The sequence below is a fragment of the Leuciscus leuciscus genome, assembly GCF_965113295.1.
Source record: "Leuciscus leuciscus genome assembly, chromosome: 8".
NCBI classification, from domain to species: domain Eukaryota; kingdom Metazoa; phylum Chordata; class Actinopteri; order Cypriniformes; family Leuciscidae; genus Leuciscus; species Leuciscus leuciscus.
In genome coordinates, this window is record NC_138732.1 from 24,298,419 (window position 1) to 24,319,535 (window position 21,117).

General features: G+C 37.5%; 1 protein-coding gene across 4 annotated transcripts in view; it reads left to right on the forward strand.

The window, feature by feature from the left end:
• The first annotated feature begins 14,649 nt into the window (after window positions 1-14,649).
• The window catches only part of htr4 (5-hydroxytryptamine receptor 4), a 109,697-nt gene continuing 103,229 nt past the window's right edge, over window positions 14,650-21,117 (forward strand). For 2 of the 4 annotated variants that reach the window (XM_082177300.1, XM_082177299.1), the window contains exon 1: window positions 14,650-15,004. In XM_082177300.1, the coding sequence (XP_082033426.1) occupies window positions 14,929-15,004 (76 nt within the window). In that variant the 5' untranslated portion in view covers window positions 14,650-14,928. The remainder of the gene's footprint in view (window positions 15,005-21,117) is intronic. The other 2 variants (XR_014208033.1, XM_082177298.1) reach the window with 1 other exon arrangement.

Sequence of the window (21,117 nt, forward strand, 5' to 3'; positions counted from 1 at the left end):
GTTGTAAGTCATTTATAAGTGGTTAGTTAATGAACTAATCATTTACAAAACATTCATAAATGATTAGCAAGTGATATACTAAAATTGTATGTATGTTTTGTAAATTCCGTTAAAAGTCATTTACAAGTGATTAGTAAATGATTAACTAATCATTTACAAAACATGACTATGCATTTCATAAATGATTAATAAGTGATATGTTCATTATTTTATGTATGTTTTGTAGATTCAGTTATAAGTCATTTACATTTGATTAGTTAATGATTAACTAATCATTTACAAAACATGACTATGCGTTTCACAAATGTTTCATAAATTGTTACATTTTTTTGTATGTTTTGCTCACATCAGGTGCACAGTGGTTAAAGACTCCATGTGTTTCAGAGAAGACAGCTGTCTATACCCTCACCAGTCAGCATACACTGCAGTACACACTACAGTGTTCAACGCCTGTTATAGATGTGTAAACGCATGCATAAATCATTTACAACACTTTCTGCATCCCCTAATCTAAAGTGTAAACTATTCATCACTTGTAAATGTGTTACACATCATTCGTAGATAAGATTCGTTGATCTTATGCCTTATTGATTCTTGAAGTGGTAATCTACGAATGATGTATAACACATTTATAAAGTGATGAATAGTTTACACTTTAGATTAGGGGATGCAGAAAGTGTTGTAAATGATTTATTCATGCATTTAGACATCATTGTGTTGCCTGTTACAAATGATCTGTACGTGTATACAAGGCATTTACAATACTTTCTGCACCCTCTTATTGCTACATACATAAAAAAAACAAAAAAACATTTATTAAGCATATGAACGTATAGTCATGTTTCGTAAATAATTAGTTAATCATTTACTAATCACTTGTAAATGACTTGTAACAGAATTTACAAAACATACATAAAATGTTAGTATAACACTTGTTAATAATTTATGAATGTTTTGTAAACGATTAGTTCATCATTAACTAACCACTTATAAATGACTTACAACTGAACGTTATTATAAAGTGTTACCATTGCGGATGCTTCTAGCTACATAAGCTTGTCGAGAAGCACACATTTTAGTTACATATTGGCTATTAACTTTTTTTTTCCCGTTATCAGCTGATGTTAGATATTGAACTGTGCAATAAATAAAAAATTGGCCATTAAACGGTTATCAATCTTAACGTGAAAATAATTATCTGTTTTATTATCACCAGAAAATGTATATCACTTGCAAGCTCAATATCATGTGTTATTGGTTCCCAAAATATGCCAGACCATAATTCATAAAACAAAAGTACACACTCCATTACATACTCCATAAGTATAATAGTTATTATCATAAAAAAAGAGGGCACAACAGCCACAAAAGGCCACCATAAAATGACAAATAGGACATCCCAATTTTGTGATCAACTGCACCATTTGGGACTATGTATATATTTCATCACGGCCGGATGAAAACGCTAAATTTTCCAAATTGACAGAGTGTGTTAAAGATATAAAAGATTGGATGATGCGTAATTTTCTTTTATTAAATCCAGACAAGACAGAGGTAATACTTATCGGTTCAAAAAACCGCCCACAAAACCTCGCACAATACAACTTTAACATCATAGGATGTCCTGTTACTTTATCCTCTACAGTAAAAGACCTGGGTGTTATACTCGATTGCAACCTGTCTTTTGAAAATCATATTTCATATGTTACAAAAACAGCCTTTTTCCACCTTAGAAACATTGCTAAGCTACGTAATATGCTATCAGTATCTGATGCAGAAAAGTTAGTTCATGCATTCATGACCTCGAGACTGGATTACTGTAATGCTTTATTAGCTGGTTGTCCTGCATCCTCAATAAACAAGCTACAGTTAGTCCAAAATGCCGCCGCTAGAGTTCTTATGAGATCAAGAAAATATGATCATATAACACCGATTTTATCATCACTGCATTGGTTACCTATAAAGTTCCGTATTAATTACAAGGTATTGCTACTGACTTATAAAGCCCTAAACGGCTTAGCTCCAGTCTATTTAACGGATCTTCTATCACCCTATAATCCATCGCGCTCTTTAAGATCACTAAATTCAAGGCTTTTGGTCATACCTAGGATATCCAGAACCACCAAAGGAGGGAGAGCATTTTCACATTTGGCTCCAAAACTCTGGAATAGTCTTCCTGATACTGTTCGTTGCTCAGACTCGCTCTCCCAGTTTAAAACTAGATTAAAGTCGCATCTCTTCAGCCAGGCATTCATATAATCCTATAGTTCAAACTACAATCCGGCCTCTAGCTCATAAATGCCAGAGGAGAACTGGACCCCGACTGAGCCTGGGTTCTCCCAAGGTTTTTTTTTTTCTCCATTAGGTCACCTGATGGAGTTTTAGGACACCATTAGGTCACTTGATGGAGTTTTTCGGTTCCTTGCCACTGTTGCCTTTGGCTTGCTCAGTTGGGGATATTTTGGGGATATTAATCTAATTTTATCAATCAATAAATTCCTCTTGAAACAAACTTTGTTGTATTATTTTAATTTAATACTGTGAAGCTGCTTTGATACAATCTGTATTGTGAAAAGCGCTATACAAATAAACTTGACTTGACTTGACTTGACTTGACTTGACTTGACTTGACTATGTCTATCTTTCTTTGGCATCTAATTAAATATAGCGTTAAAGGGATAGTTAACTAAAATAATTAATTTTTAAATTAAAATTCTGTCATCATTTACATGACCCTCAGTTCGTTCATGTCACCTGCATGACTTTCTTTTCTCTGAAGATATTTAGAAGAATGCTGGTAACCAAACTTTGGTGACCATTGACTTCCATTGTATGGACAAAAACCACTGTGACATTTCTTAAAATATCTTCTTTTTTTTTTTTTTATCAAAAAACATTTAAGTCCCTAGAGTGGCATTATGTTAACGTTTATCTCTGATTTGAACACCAATTGTTCATTAAATATTATTGTTAAGTGATGTTTTAAGATAAAGTTTGGGTCAACGACCCTGTCCTTAAGTGATCTTAGTTAATGTGGTCTCCAAACAACATTCTTAATGCATAATGAATAATGACTGGCATATTAGAAAGGGCTCCATCTTTAGCTGCTTCCAGACTTAGCACTTGACCCGCATGTTTCACTGACTCCAAGTTAAAAATGTCGATATTGTTGGCAGTCTGTTTGGTCCTACCCTTCCTCGCAGTGGCCGGTGTCAGAGCGCAATGGTCTGATTTAGCGCAATTCCTTTGATAGACGCAATGAAGGAGCTGTGATTTGCTTGCGATGAGAGAAGTTAGTGGCTCCAGAGAGAGAGAAAGAAAGGTCGGGAAGAGTAAATGAGAAGAAAAATGGGAAGAAATGAGGCTGAGAAACACCTCTCTAGCCCTTCTGCCCTGCATTACTTGCACCTGGCTAGGATTTCAGAAAAAAGGTCTGCCAATGCTTAAGGCAGCAAATATTCCTCCTGAACTGTGAGGGTTTGCTGTACCCAGAGGAATCAAGTCTGATTCAGAAGTTATGCTGAGCAATATTATTGGCTTTAAGTTCTCCTCATAACACGTCAATGAAGGACAAACAAGGTAGGACTTGAAGCTCATTCGCTTGAACTTGTTTAGATGGCTAAAATTTTCCATCTCACTGTACTATATGAGCTCTTTGCTTACGATGCACACAAAGTGATAACCAAACTGGATAATGTGCTTGTGCATTTTCCCAGACTGTTAAGTGACCAAGTGGTTTTTTATTTAATGATTTTTAATGTCTCACCCAGACAAAAGCACTTACAGACTAGTGAATACTGGCTTTTATCTTATCTAGATGACAGCTGTTGCATTTTTATGGAGCATCTTTCCTTTTCAGAGATTTCACTGTTGAATTTGTATTGCTCTGCATTATTTTAAGTCTAAACAGGGGCTTTTGGGTATTTCATGCAAGTTTATGAGGACATGCTCGGCTACATCAAACGGTTGTAGGATTAGGGCAAAGTTTCTTTGGAGAGGTAAATGAAATGCATGAGCTCGGAATTCCCACAGTGCATCTTAAAAAGGAGAATTTGTGAAAAATAAACTACTGCACACAAGCCTACCCGATGAGTCTACAGACATTGACTGATGCTGAATGTTTGTGTTGTGTCTGGTAGCCTAGTTGGCTTTAATCATGTTTTTTTTTCTTTTTTTTTCTTCTTTTTTTTCTGAAGTTCACAGCTGTGTCTGCGTCAAAATCTCTGGTCTTTTAAAGCAAGCTGATCAACATCAAACAAATGACAAACAAAAAAAAACAAAAAAAATCCTCCTCTATATTACAAATGGCCTCAGCTTCTCAGCATCCACCCACTCATGGCAATTTTGCCTTTGTGTGTCCGTCTGATCCAAATTGTCATTCCACATGCGGTGTGAGTCTAATACATGTCTGGATGCCAAATAGACCTTTTAGCAAATTGATAGGGGAATGTAAATAGAGTTTTTGATGAGCTAAGATTACTGCACTTGTCATTCACTCAAAATACAGAGGTGATTGTGATGTTGATTAGGGAGTAAGACAAAAAAATCTGTTAAAAGATAATACGCCACATTCGTTCACCAAAATTAAAAATACTAGCACATTAACTGGAGAGGAAAGTGACTGATTACTCATTCACTGCAGCTGCAGAGCTTGTGTTGTGGCTGCGTTTACACTTGGCATTGACATTGCGACCTGTATCCGGATGTTGTCCAAGTGTAAACCGCTTCTGATCGGAATGTTATCCGATCAGCGTGTCCAGGTTTGGAGGTAGTCGAGGACGCATTGTGATCGGATCTCAATGTAATGTAAACGCAATCCAGCCATCGTGTCTGCATTCACAGGTGGACATCACACAAAACCCCGCCCACCATAGATTTCATATAATAAAGGCTAGATGTCTCGTCCGCGCTGCTGGCCAATGGAGGTCGACGTCCGCACACGGCAGCCATCTTGCCACAGGGAGCTCGCTCACTCGTAACATTGTGTTTTAATGGTGCATGTACTTTTAAATAACCATAACTTGCTAAATTTTCGACCGATTTTCAAACGGTTTGGTTTGTTATAAACGTCAGAGATGTAGTTATGACACTTCATACATATGAATAATTATAACAATGGACTTCCTTATGAAAGAATTATAGCCACGTTAATAACGTTTGTAAGAAACCAAACCGTATGTAAATCCGTCAAGATTTCAGCGAGATAAGAGGATTTGTGTGCGTGCTGATCACTCACCTTAATTCAGATACCACAGAGCTCGCCAGAAAGCTTCCCTGTGACAAGATGGCCGCCGGTGATGCAGTTCGAGACTCCGCCTTAAGACATCTAGCCTTATATGGATATCTATGCCGCCCCCACTGTCATCAATATATGAGTATATCAACGCTTTTTGACTTTCTCCGTTTCTGTAAACCTGTTGAGAGAATTTATTTTTTTCCCACATTAATTTCCCACATGTCTAGTACATTTATGTGGTTTTTGGTTTATTAATACAGTGTATACTTTTTTCTTGATATACCCCGAAAGAATGGAAGTGGAATGTGACAACATGCCCCATAGGTGGGGTACATGTAACATGACCATGATAGCTTAAAATGCTTAAAAGACCCACTCCGATGAAAATCATGTTTTTCTAGGTGTTAACATGTTCTTGTGGCATTTTTCTTATGCTAGAGGACATATCTTGAGAAAAATAAGCTCAAAGTTGTATTTCTGAGTATTTCTGCATTCAAATGGCTGTGAATCAGTAGCAGACGCTAAAATGCCGGCTAAAATAGACTGGAGTTGTGACGTAGTAACTCCACTGGGCGGGGCCCGCCCGGTCGGTCAGGTTCTGAGGAGTAGAGAAGACGATGGCGGATCAATACCTATGTGCGGTAGCGGGTTGCAATGCTAAGAGGAGAGATATTGGTATTAGCTTTCATGCTTTACCAAAACATGTTGCTGTGAGAGATGAATGGATTACGTTCCAGGGTTCCAGACTGCGACCATTTTTTGAGAATGTGCGAGTTAAAATTTTATGTGGTCGCATTTGTGCGAGTGCATGGTCATGTAGCCTACTACTCAGTTAAATTCACGCATGAATTTTCCTGCATTGAACTTGTTTTAGCGCCCGCCAAAGTGATTTTTTGTCCCGCCAAAGTCTTATTTGATCGGTGAGTAATGTAGATGAACTGCTGCGCTTGTGACAGGACATGTTTATACCTGAAAGAACGAGCAGAGAGAGAGACCCGGACGCGCGCGCGCGCACTCTCTGTCTTCGGAGCCAGGCGAAAATGTAAACAAGACCTCACCGTCTCCAAACTAAGCGCTGTCTTGCTCTCTCTCCCTCGCACATATTAATCAAAATAAATCGACACGGCGGTAAAAGGTCGGAAGACCAAAGTTTCGTGTGGAGCATTCTGAGATTTTTTTTTCTTTTTCTGAATTGCCGCTGGGTGTGAATTGTGCTTAAAAAGTTGCCTTATCTTCTCTGAAAAGCGTTCCGGACATTCAGCTGACATAAAACAACACTTTAATTAAACGAAAAAAAACTATCCAGTGATGAAATGTTTTCTGTGTTGACAGAAAGAAAGAAAGACAGAAAGAGGCTGTTGCTGCCTATGTATCTCGCTTCAGCCAACGGCTCCGCCCACAACGCAGAGGCGAATTGCTAATGAGCTACTGCCGCTCTGCTGAAGCGAAGTCCCAGAAAACGGCACAGGTTTTGTGATTTTGGCTAAAAACGGCATAATCATCATTTAAAGACCACTGAGAATGTTTAAAAATAAATCAAAATATGATCGGACTGGGACTTTAAATATTTTCTCAATATAATACAATTATTGACTTTTTCATATAAAATAATGAAAATTTTTAATAATAAAAAATAAAATGTAATGTAATGCGCGCGCGCAGGGTTTGAATGAGCTCGCAAGTTCCTGTTTCCTCGCAAAAGTAATTTACTGCGCGCACCAGCATCAGTTGTGAGCTCCGTTAATTTTGTCATTGATTTTTCGCCATACTCTTCATCCTCCTCATTTTGCGAGATTTGTAAAATGTCCCCCGACTGAAATAGCCTGGAAATCCAGACCTAAATCTAAAAGATTAATGGTCTGGTGTCGATCAATGAAAATCAGCCAGCTCGAGGGGCGGCACCAAGCATGCATTTGAAAATCTCACAGCACGCAATTGGATAACACTACGACCAATCACAACAATAAACCCCATACGCTTAGCTACCAGGGGAGCTAACTGGTAGATTATACTCTTCCGGTCGGCAAAACATCAAAAACACCCTACTTGCAAAGGAACGATTCGAGCACCGTCTTCTGTTCCTCTTTTGGGAAAAAGCCAAGTCTAACTCGTTCATTGTAGCGGCCAAAGCCGTTTCAAACCACAGCTATTTATCCATAGGCATCTTGCAATGTTTACTGATGACTTCGACGTCACACGCTGTCGTCATCTGTTTAGCTCGCCTCTGGCCCGCCTATATCAGATAACCCGATGTGATTGGTGCAGCTCAGATCGAGGGGCATATTTAATGAGCTCCATGGCTCGACACCAGAGTAACTCGCTGAGCAAATTCAACTTGTGCTCTCGCGAGAACTCTGGTTTACCAGGGTACGACTGAAAACTGTTTTTAAAAGAAAACCCACCACTTTAGGTCGACTTTGCACCAGAGCCATCCTTTTTTTTTCTTTTTTTTTGCCGGAATGCGAGATCTGATCTTTTATCCAGATACAAAAGCCACTTCATGTGGACAGGTGTAAACGCACCGTGTCCTGATTGGCTTATGATCCGATCTACTTACACAGACTGTCTGTGATAAAGCTGAATGCTCCAGTTTTATTTGTGATCATTTCACGGTTCTCTTTCAACACAAGGTTGTTTCTTTTATACATATTCGCATACTTGCAGCAGACTGGTCAATGTATTCAATGAGAAAAATAACAGTCATAAGAATAAAATGTGCAAGCTGTCACGTTCGCTTTGCACACTAGAGTCTTCTAAGTATCCAGAACACAATGTACAAGATCTATGCCTATTGAAAGTCAGTTGCCTAGACTCCAACACTTTCCCAGTCATTATATTGGCACAATCTGTTGGTGGGCAGCAATGCATGAGGATAATTAACTCTATGATCTAACTGTGCAAGAATGACTAAGATCTGTAAAAATACCTTCTCTTTATGAGCCCTGTTAGCTGTGTACTGAGTTTACATAATTGTTCAAGAAATTATACTCGCCCCACATGCACTTTCAAAGACTGAAATTATATTTATTTTTTCTATATCAGTGGTATATATATATATAAGGATCACCCGTCAGCGTGGGCGAATGTATAATGCGTATGTATACGTCGTTCCAGCGCTTCTGTGAAGTTAACTTAATTTATTAGAATTTAGTTTAAAATTTTATCTTACTTAAATTTCAAATGATTATTAAAGGTGCTCTAAGTCATGTCACGCGTTTTTTAGGCCAAAACATTTTTTGTCACAAAGTCACATACAGCAAACATCTCCTCACTTTCCGCTAGCTGCCTGTCCCCTGAACACACTGTAAAAAAACGCGGTCTCTGTAGACACCACAGGCTCCACAAACGGCAACAAAAACAAACTGGGCTCACCCGTACCACGAAACACAACAAACAGTGCTCCAGCCAATCACCGACAAGAAGTATTTGAGGGGTGTGGTTTGGGGGTTAGTGCGCGTGGACATGAAGGGGGTGTGGAGGAGAGACGAGAGAGAAGCATGAAGAGGGAAGTTTGAATTATGGCCGACACACGACTAAAGAGACGACGTTCCGATGAACAAATTGTAAAGAAGAGGGACAAGGATAAGGAACGCGCGAAGTCCCGAATTTACATCGGAAAAACCCTCGAAATGTGGCGAAATGCCGGCAGAAGGGCTTCCGATCCGACATTCAGTTGCTCTGTTTTTGCAGAACAGGTAAATCCATGTTTCTTTCTAAATTGACGTTCATGTTCGCCAAACCAACACAAGGATGTAATTAACTAGAATTATGCAGTCAGCGTTAGCTTTGGTGAATACAACATATTTCTAGCAGCTAGCGATCAATCTCTATTGTAAATGGTCAAGCAAATTCACAGTAGGGCGACAATTTGTGTGAATGATTGTTTTCACCCACAGTTTGTTATGGATTTGAATGTTCATTTATAGGCTGTTGACAACTTTGACTAAATTTGTTTACGACGCCGCCGTTGTTTATGCTCACTGGGAAACGCGAAGCTAACGTTATCTTGCTATTATTGCGTCCTTGAATGGGAGCTAACGTTATAGTTATAACCTCAGGTGGCGAAACGATTTTAAGACAATGTTTCTCTTTTTCTGCATTCTGTTCTGCAATATATAAAAGCATTTATCTAACTTGGTGACATTACACATTGAATGAAGTATCAGTAAAACTTAACTTTGTTTTTAGTGACTACTTTGACTTTCCTTTATGCCGGAAGGGAGGGGAGGAGGGAGGAGACGGGATGAGGAGGAGGGAGGGTCTAGCTAGCCTACGTTTTGTTTGACAACAATTCGAATGTCAACACTCCCGGCATCACTTAGTGCACCTTTAAATGTAGACTTTGTTTCTAATTAGGAGCTAACCATAAATATTGGTTGTGTTTTAATTTAGGTATTTGACTATTCTGGGCATCCCATACTTTCAATTATTCATTCATTAGGGACCCGATTTGACATAGATTCACACACCGGCTGGGATCTTCATTGACACAAACTCGCCAGTCTGATCAGACAGAGGGTGCAGAGTTAGCTATTTAGCCACCTAAAGAGCTAGTTATTTAGCCACCTAACACCTTCGCGAGATTCTACAACCTCTGGGTTGAGCCGGTTTCTTCCCGTGGTTGAGTACAAACAGGTAATGTCCCTCTAGCAGGGGATACGAGTGCCTGTTTGCTCTTCAGGTGAGTTCTCCACTTGGCGATTCCTAAATCAAGTCCTAAATCCTAAATCCTCCAGCGGTCAGCCCTTATACTGGGCTAGATGCCCATATGCTGTGATACCTCCTGGGTAAACCCATATGTCCACGATTTAAAGTTTGTGTTAATATGACAGAACTTGTTTATGCTGGTATCTGTCTAATTTGGGTGCTTTTACCAAATGATGAAAATGTGCATAAAATACTGAACAGTTTGACTGGATGGATGGCGTTTGATATTAATGGGATATTTCACATTTTGCCATCATTTACTCACCCTCAAGTTCTTCCAAAACTTATGAGTTTATTTCTTCTGTTGAACAGAAAAGAAGATATTTAGAAAAGTGTTAGAATCCAGACAGTTGACGGTATAGACTTCCATAGTATTTTTTTTCCCCCTACAGTATATGGAAGTCAATGGCTACCGTCAATTGTTTGGTTACCAATATTTTTCAAAATATCTTCTTTTGTGTTCAACAGAAGAAACTCATACAGGTTTGGAACAACTTGAGGGTGAGTAAATGATGACAACCTTTTCGGTACAACTTTACAATAAGGGTACATGAATAATCATGTAGCCTACTAATGCCTGAATTAATAGTTACTTCAGCATGAACTCATGATTAGTGAAGATATGAACTAATCATGAACAAATGAAGAGCTAACCTTAACTACGACAGGAGTCATAAGAATTCATACATGAATAACAGCAGCCTTAACTACAGGTTAGTACATGCGTTTGATAGTTAATGCATTAATTAACACTTAGGGGTAAACAAAATCAATCAGGCTCCGTAAGATGGAATAAGAAATATTTTGACTTTGAAATACATTTAAACAATTTATTACTGTCATAATTTAAACTATTGACACCAGCAGCTTCATCATAAACATTACTGAGAGGCACGGGATTAGTTTGTATTAATTTAACTGATCCTGCTTATCAAACATAAAATACTAAATACACTAATAATTCATCTTAAAAGGCCTTAATCTGTTTTGTGAAATTCTTTTTCCCATCAAACTAAACCTACTATGACTTACAACAGTTCCTGAGGAATTGGTTCCCAAAAAAATAACCAAACAGGAAACATGAACACGGTCAGGGGAACGTTTGCTGGGATCAGTAGTTCACTCTCCATCCAGACAGAAGCTGTGATGATACTGTACCTCTGTTCTCTGACTTTTTGAAAATCCACACAACATCACTTATCTGGGCTGAATACTAGTTGTAGTACATGTGTATTGGATAGTAAGTTAATGATAAATTATGAGCTGAATTTGGTAAGTATTTAATAATTAATTAATTATGATGTGCCCCCTCATGTAAAGTCATGACATTATGATGCACTAACAAGCCATTAGTTGATGTTAGTGTATGGTTAGTTAATAATTAGTTAATTATAATGTGCCCCTTCAAGTAAAGTCATGACACAGTCATGCATTAACAAGCCATGAGTTGATGTTAGTGTATGGTTAGTTAATCATGAGTTAGTAATGATGTGCCCCCTCAAGTAAAGTCATGACACAATGATGCATTTACAAATCATTAACTAAAATATGAATAAACATACAATAAGAGTGCCATCCTTATTCCTTTACACCCATGGTACAAAAAAAACAAAGATAAAAATTATTTGTGGTTATTTTATTTGTATTTATATAATTAAACATATATGGACTTAAAAGAAAGCCCAAACATACCTGTAAAGACACACATAAGGCACGTTTACATGTAAAATATGGCACGTCCATAAGCTAATGCTAATCGAAGCATATACATTAAACGACAAATAATACAGTTAATTACTGTACATAACTTCTTGAAAACTCCTAATACAACGTACATGCAAACATGTCTTTAATTATTAATTCTGTTTACCAAAGCAGTCAACATTTATTAGATTAAAATGCCACTATTACCGTAGCGAACACAACTAACGTGCCGAGAAAGCACTGAGTGGGCCGCTATTGAGTTTCCCACCAGAAACAAATCCCACATACCACAAACGTATCTATTACTAAACATAGTCATAAATGAACTATATAAAAAAAAAATTATTAGTGGTAGTTATTTTAGTCTATTTTCAACGTTTGGTTTGATGGATCTGTGTAATTAATGACTAAATAATCACATACATACCATACCAATTATTTGTCACAAAGCTGCAGATGGCAGATTATGATATTAGTTTAATCTATGGCACATAATGGCAGTATTAAATCATATGTTTCATTCAAATTCAGATTACTTATTAATTCTCATGAAGCCGAATTGATTTTGTTTACCCCTAAATGTTAATTAATGCATTAACTATCAAACATGTACTAACATTTAGTTAAGGCTGCTGTTATACATGCATGAATCCTAATGACTCCTGTCTTAGTTAAGGTTAGCGTTTCATTTGTTCATGATTAGTTCATATCTTCACTAATCATGAGTTAATGTTAAAGTAACTATTCATTTAGGCATTAGTACACTAATGTACCCTTATTGTAAAGTGTTACTCTTTGAATATATACTTCACGTCAGCACACACATTCATGAAAGATGTATGACTAACATTTGAATGTACTAGCTGTTCATTCACCCTTTACACACACCTAGAGGGAAGCAGTCGACCTATGTTCCATAACAAAGAGAAATACCAGCATTTGCACATTTTTCTAGTAACGCAAGAGGCATTGTAACAGGATGCAGAACAGAAAAGTGACTATTTTGAAGGGGAATCTTTTTCAATTTTTCTACCACTCTGCAGGAGCAGTGGGAGTGAGATTTCACAGGAACAGTGGATAGGTGCCTTAGTAATTATGCTCTACACATGAAAGAGCAGAAAGATCCGAATGCAATGGAATTATATACTTTGTGCGAGAGAATATATTACTGTAGAGCAGGTCTAAGGTGAAGGCTCATTGTGCCATTCAATACATATATTGAACTGAACACTATTGTAAGGAGCGCATGCTCAGTCTTGGCACACAAGCCTCTCTGTTTTGTTGATTTAGTAAGTGCCTTCCATTTTTATATGGCAAGACAGAGTACAGAGGCATAATAATGGTCCTTTCTGGCTGATGACTGGACTGGACAGCAATATTGGTTGTGCAGAGAGAACACTGGGGTTAGAGACAAGGAAATGTGTGAGGCTCAAGGGCATGGAAAAATGCTCTTAATGAAGTCCTTTCAAAATATATCATTCATTCCTCCAGGAAATAATTTAGGGAGACCTCCAGTTCTCATGCCCCATTGACTCTTTAACAAGACTGTGAGGGGTCTTGGTGTTTCTGTTTTCTGAATTTTGTACAATTGTTCATAAATATTCCTTATATTTATTTATTTATTTATTTATATATATATATTCCTTATATATATATATATATATATATATATATATATATATATATATATATATATATATAAACCATTCCTGCTTTAAAAACATATTGGGTAAAGAAGAATATTCTTGCTGGTTCAGGTTGATTTATGCTGGTTTAGAGGACAAATGCACATCAGCATTCAACTCACAACATACTGGTGTTTTCATCAGGGTTGGTGGTGAGATTCATTTATTACAGCTATATTTTCTCTGCAAGTTTTGGTAACACTTTATTTTACAGTGTCCTTGTTACATATGTTACTTACCATAGTAATAACAATAAATTATACATAATTACATGCAACTAACCTTCAAACAAATCCTAATCATACCCTAACCCTATAGTAAATACATGTAGTTGCTTAATTTTACTCAGTACTTCAATATATAATTACACTGTAACAATGACACCTTAAAATAAAGTGTAACCCAAGGTTTTTTATTTATTTATTTTTATAGCTTAGTTTTGTCACATAATGTGGCTTTGTAAACAGAGATGTTGTTGGACCTGCCTTTCAAGATTTGTGAGTGAAGATTCTTATGTCTTATGTGTGCCTATGTATTTTTTAAACTATAGGCTATGTAGATTAGAGAATTAGAGAAGCTAAAAGAGGCTGTGAGACACACGGATTAAAAAGGTTAGATACAGAGGATCAGAGTAGAGAGCAAATCCATGTTTAACTGCGAAAAAAGAAAAGAAAAAAAAAAGACTGACATTTCATGCGAGTTATTGATGTTTTGCAGTTTCTTTCTCATTGATGTTTTTCAATTGTGTGCTGTTTTCAGTTCCCTTTATGGTCTTTATCTTCCTCAATACCACTTCTAAGTAATATTTAACGACTGCTTGTTGTGGAAATGTACATTTTAAACTATATTATGTACAAGTACCTTTTATTATAGTTTATAACAACGTCAAAGAGGTGAGACACACACTTTAACCAGAGTCAAAAATTAATATGTGTCCATTTTTTTTTTATCATCATCTGAATTTTATTCAACTGTATACATGACATTCCAAGAAAGACTGATCAAATGTAAGATTTGATTACATGATACGATTTTATCTATCTATTTAATCTACTAGCCTATTGGTAATGGTAATATCACGGTGATGTTCTAAATGTATATTCATATTTAGTAAGAACTTAAATAGCAAGCTGCAGATGCCGTATCTATAATGAGATACGTATCTAAATTCATTGACATAACAAATAACTTTGTGAAGAATAGCCTATGCATAGTTGTATACATTACGTGCCTACACCCAAAAAACATAAACGCGCGCACTTCCTAATGTTGTACACACGAGTCGACAACGACACTGGACACGCGTTTCTTGAAAAGGGCAATAAACACATTGGAGGTTGAAGTGGTGTGAAAGAGGAGGGACTTGAGACTTCAGTTTGCTTTTCACTGTGGAAACTGAAGGGCGCTCGATCTCGGTTCTGCCGGACTGACCGTTGAGCCACGGAACTGCCCGCGCGCTAACGCGCGTATCTAGTTTACTCTGACATAACCGTCACACGTTAAACTCCCACAACTGTGCCCTCCGCCGACAGTGGACATTCCGCAAACCCGGTAAAGCCTAGAAGTTGTCCTTTTCTTTGCAAGCGACTCTCTTCCATGAGAGGATGTGAATTTCTACAGGAGGATTTAGAGTCGTGCCATGGTTTTGACCCGCGTGCTCCTCACAGAAATGGTGAGTGATTCATTCATCATTAACGTGCTTTATAATTGCCCTGAAATACTAAAAACTATTCACTTATTTCTGTGCTAAAGATGAATACACAGAAATGTTTGGACTGCTGTGAAACATACACAGCTTAAAAGCGAAAAGTGTCCTTATATGGGAGTTAGCTATATTATTGTGTGCTCATTTGTCAGTCTTTTATAAAGAAATCATAAACTGAGAGACATTACTTTCTCACATTTGTCAATTTCAGTTCTTTCGACATGAAGCATAATTAATTCTGTTTTTATGAACTTCTCTGGTATTTCGTTCAATAATGTTCTAAAGAGAAAACAACTTTCGCATTCAGTTCCTAATCAAAATAGGCTACTCACGCGAATCCCCGTTTGAAACACATTTTAATGTGTTAATGTTTAAATTTCAACAAGTGGCGTGGCATAAACACTGTTAGTGCTTCCCATGTCTGTGAAGATCATTTATTATTCATGAATACAAATGTCATTGGCTATGACAGACATTCTTCATATTTGGCATAGCGTTATGTAATCTACACAAACTGTCTCTAAGGACAGAGTGGATCTGTGTACCTTGCCCAAAGGTGCAAGAAGCAACTTGACTGACCTAGACGGTGTGACTTGGTGCTTGAAATGTGGATTAATTAAAGCTTCCATTAAATATTGATGCATTATCATATTTAAATATTAAGAGGCTGTAATGAAACAACAGGCACTTAAATATAGCATCATGTTATCATTCTATTGAAATTGTTTTTAGCTAATGACAACTTAAGCTTTTGCATAGCAAGACCTATTTTTCAAATGTCTTAAGTTTCACCTCTATGTTCAGCATTTTACTGTGGATTTTAGTGGCTTACAATACAATCCACATAATTAGCTGTGTTGACTAGATGCTGACAGTTCGGTAAATTTAATGGCAAGGTAATTTCATGATTGTCACATTTAGAAAGCGCTCTTTCCCCTCACCAGGCAGAAATCCTTCTCCATGATTTGCAATTATGAAGTTCTCCAGTGACGCAGAAAGAGAGAGAAGAGAGTGAACACTTTAGAGTTGTCTGTGTTTTTGATATATGAATGATTGTAAATCTCATACAGTGGTGGTAGAATGTTTTTAACCCTTTTGAATATCTGTAATCAGTTTTGAATGTAACTTAAATTGTGAGCCAATCCTCATCTAAGTCACAGAGCATGTTTTTTACTCACAATCTATTTGTAAATGCCAGAAATGTGAATCTAGATTTTTCGTCTCTCTAAAAAGGGTAATTTCAATTAGATGTTCCAATCAGTGAGATGACAATCAGGTGCAAGTTTCAGCGCCGTTCCCTATAAAACAAACACAGACTTTGGCTGTTGCTATCGCAGAATATGCTCCCAACTATGATTATGAACTCAGTAACGACATGATAAAATCAGACTTTCAGAAAAAGATTTGTCGATATTAATGAGACTGGAATGACTTAGAAAACCATTCTTAAGACTAAAGACTTTGACCTCCTTAAATTCATCGGTCAACCAGATAGTGTTCAAATGAGGAAATCCAACAGCATTGTGTCTGTTCAATATTAGTGTGCAGCTACGTATCATATTAAATGCATAATACTGTACTTCAGGAGCTCTCAAAGAGCTGGAGGTTTCTCAGAATTCAAGATTTTTGTTTTATAAAAAAAAAAAAAAAATCTTGCAATTACTAAGCAATCCAAATATGTAAGATCCTGATAAAGACAATACCTAAAGAGACAGACGTGTATGTGAACATACCAGGGAAGAAATTACTGCTCTCTTAAAAAATCTTCTGCACTCATTTGAAGCTTGCATGCCAAAGCCAACTTGATAAAACCAACAGCTTTTTTGAGTTCACCACAGTCGGATGAGGCAAAACTTTTTGGGTTCTTTCAAAACAATTACCTTATATCATATATACTTTACCCTCATGGGAGTGTCACAGATTGGAGGACTCTTTGAGGCATTTTGCAGGACACAGTGTCATTTGTTCATTTAAAGCTTTCATTTTAAGTTAAATGAACGCAGAAGTAGAGATAATTCAGAAAAGCTCTGGTTGGATGCTTTGCGTAGTGTTGCCTAAAAAAGTGCAGTCTTCTGTGCTCATATGGACCTTTAGCAATGGGAGGAGTTATCACTTATCCAAAGGGGTCCTAGGTCAATTTGCATTTACGCAATAGTGGATTCAGCAGTCAATATTGGCATGGAACGAATGTGTTTTGATAGATGGCTTAGTAAGAGGCTGTAGCCAGAAGATCAATAAGCTCTCTTTTACATTGCATTAAAGCCCTATGCAGAGAAACAAAGGTGAAGCTCGGTTAATGCGAACATGCAGCATAAGATAGGTATGGCAGGAACCTAGTCCAAACAAAAGGGCAGGGCACAAGACAGGAGAACAGGCTAGTCGGGGATGAGGCAGCTCCAGATGCTAAGGCAATGATGGAGACAAGGCAGCGTCTCAGGAAACCAGAGCCTCGATACTTAAAGTAACTGCAGAAGCATTAGACTGGCTGCCAGGTCAGGAGAGTCAGTGACAGGGAAGACACAGAAAGCAGGGCAGAGCTGTAACCAACATGACAAGATTCAACAAGACAAGACAACAAAAGAGAGATAACAAAAGCAAAAATAAAACTTTGACTACAGAAAACAAGAAACTAAATTATAACTGGCGCTAGCAAAGAAAAGAAAAATGGATATCTAAAAAATAACTGCAACCTTGCTGAGAACTGGAGAGAAATAAAGACTGGACCTAGACTAGAATAAAAAAAGAGGAACAAAGAAAAAAATGAAAAACTAAAGGAAATAAATACAAAGCTAGAACTGACAGGGAAAACTATAGCACTGATTGAAAAGACCTGAAGACAAGCAAGAACTGCTCATACACAATGAACACAGGTGAACACAATCAGGCCAACGAGGACTGGACAACGACTAAACAAGGGGGCATGGTAACGGAAACAAGGAGGTGGGATAAGAGAAGCACATGGCCAACACAAACAAAGACAGAGCCATGTGGTCAAGTCCACTGTAGTGCCTTGAAACGCGCAGCATTATTCAATGTGTTGACCTAATTTCCACTGAAACAGGAAGCTAGGGCGGGACATATAGAACAGCTCCTCCCCTTTTAAAAAAATAGTCAATATCGTTTAGTTTATATCACAGCTCGCCCATAGCCGTTGAGCTTGGTATAAAGCCGCAATTTCCTCCTAATCTCTAACAGTTTCTCCTCCTAATCTCTTACATATCTCTTTAAAATATAGCATTATGTGCAGAATTCAAATGAGTCCGATACGTTTTCTGGTCTGCGGCGACTCACGCATATGATCCGCACTGTGCTATCGTGTCTCTAGACCGGAGCGGTTCAGTTAAACTGACGTGAAACCAGACTTCATTCGCCCCAATGAAAAGCATATTTACACTGTCTGAATCATTCCCTATGCCCTATATAGTGCACTATGTACCATTCACCATGTAAAAAATAGAACAAGTGACCGATTTTATCTGCAGTTTCAGCATCTATTTATAATGTAGGGGGCGGGACGTTTCAGATTGGAGGATTTGATTGGACAGAAAATCTGATTAGAAGCTGAAGTGAGTCAAAATCATTTATCCATATTGGCAGAAGTCACAGACTGTAAGTTTTGAATGCTGATATCTTCTAAATGCGAATTCTGTCATTGTTTTGGAGCACACTAGCTTATAGATAACAGTAAGGCTAACATATTCATTCTAAAAGCCCAAAAAACGTTGATTTTGAATTCATGGAGAAACAAAGAAAAAATTTGTCTGGTCCGAAGGTGTAAATCCATTGAATAAAGTTTCCCGTTTTCAGTGGGAGCCATGTCAAACATGCTTCGATTTTGGCATAAATAATCTTTAAGGATTAATGAGTTTAGGTCACTGAAGTGATTGGGGTGATTTCATTCTGTCCCTGGTGTTGAGCAGCTTGTAGAGGAAAGATCATTAGTTGGTCTAGAGAAAGAACTTGAAGATCCAGTTCACTGCTGTCAATCACAATGTTAATGTGTTACAGCACTGTTAATGGTCTTCTCAGTGTTTAGATTTCCGCAGTATTAGGCTAGACTTTTAGGAAGTTTTAATGAGGTGCCGACACAATTCTCTCAATGTAAACAAGGGGTTGTGGTTCATCTCACTTCTTTGTCTATTTATCAGAATTATTTTTTAACAAACATAGAATTGAATGAATACAATTATTGTATACCTTTTACTAATTATTCTAATTTTTCAAAGTTTACACAAAAATTTGCAGCCCATAGTAACACATTTTTCTTGAAATCACATAGAATAGCGTGAATTTGCTTTATAACATGCAATTAAATGTCAAATTTTATTAAGGAACATATCAAAACTGTAGGCTAAGTGTTTAAATATGCTTTAAAATATGAGAAGAAACACCAGATCTAGCTTATGAAAAAGCGTTTTTTTTGTTGTTGTTGTTTTTTACATTTGTTAAACATTTGTTCATATTCATATAATATTGAGTGTCCTTAACCTTAACAGCCACCATGTGCTGTAGGTTATCGATGTTTCAAGAGTCCTGTAACAGTTTCTCAGTCATTCACAGTACATCTTTCAAGTCCAGGGGCTCTGGCACCTAGTGTGAGATATCAGAGGACTGATGGCCACGGTATTAGAGTGGGACTCACGGGAGGCATGAACCCACAGAAATACCTGGAGTTCTCTTCATTAGCCTTAAGATGTCCACCAGCATTACAGTGAAGATCACAGCAGACCATCTCCTGCAGTGCTGGAGCCACGAAAGCACTGTTATTACCAACGCTGCACTTTGAGAGGGACTAAAAGGCTCTACTTAGTTATTTCTGAGAAAGTACATTTTTACAGTGGCTCAGAGACTGGAGTATATACTAAGCAGAGTTGTTTTATGGACACAATTACGCTATTACTTTAACTATTTCAAATTGTTCTTGGTCATATGTCATATGTTTTGAATTTTGGCTTCGCTCGCTCAAACATCCACTCCAATCCCTCTGTGAACTGAAACGATAGGACATATTTGGTAGCATCTGGGCCATTTTCCAAGATACTGCTTGTGTGGGTTTGAATGTGTGCTTAATGGAAATCAATAGTAACAAAGATGCAAAACTAGACAATTAAGCATCTGACATTGATTTCCAGTGTGCATATTAGTTCAGGAAATGTACTCTAGGTTTGTTTATAAAACACGATAGGAGCTTTTCCAGAGTTACACAATGATTTTTATTTTAACCAAAAAGAAGCATTCACTAAAGTTTCACTCTTTTCGTGGAGCGAATTGGCTGTTCTGCCGTGCACCAACACTGACATGAGGCTACTTAGGAGATTTGAAGAAAAAAACAAGCTTGCTGCTGTCAGCTCTCCTGCCGGTGGACAGAAAACAAACCCAGGAACAGAGCACTTGCGCTTCCACATGCTCTCCTGGCTTGCGTAAATGTGGCCGGCCCTGACGCTGATTTATCTGTGTCAGTCGTCTCTGGACTCAATAGAAGAAATATACAGTTTCCTTGGGAATGTAAAAATGTTCCGTATGCTTTAGATCAGATCAATTTGTCTTGCCGTAACCAATGCAAATGTAAATCTTACTTTAATTTGCATGGTGGGGAGGCAGAGTTGCAGAAGTATGTGGACTTACGGAGGCAGAAGTCACTGAGTGTTTGACATTAGTAGGGTATTGACACAGTAAGGATAATATTTGTTCTGCATAAACCAGTAGACCTTAATAATTAGGCTTGTTGTTTTTATTACAAGTAGTTTTACTGTTGCCAAGGCTCTATAAAGATGCCTTTCTCTCCAAAGAAAGCAAACTTGATATTCTGCTCAGGTTTTTGCCATTTCTATTTCCATGCAAGAACCAGTTTAAATTCACGTGTTGTAAATAATCTGATACAAACGATATGCTCTTTCTTGAAGGTGACCTCTGCAAACAGTCGAATTTATATTTCTGTGCATTGTCATTTTAATGCATGCAGTGCAATGAGCTGTGACATTATCTCTGCTGATTCCAAGAAAGTCATTATTTCAGGGTTATATGTAAATCCATGCCACAGGGTATTGAAAAGCTTGCCACCTGACTGGTAAATCCGGCAC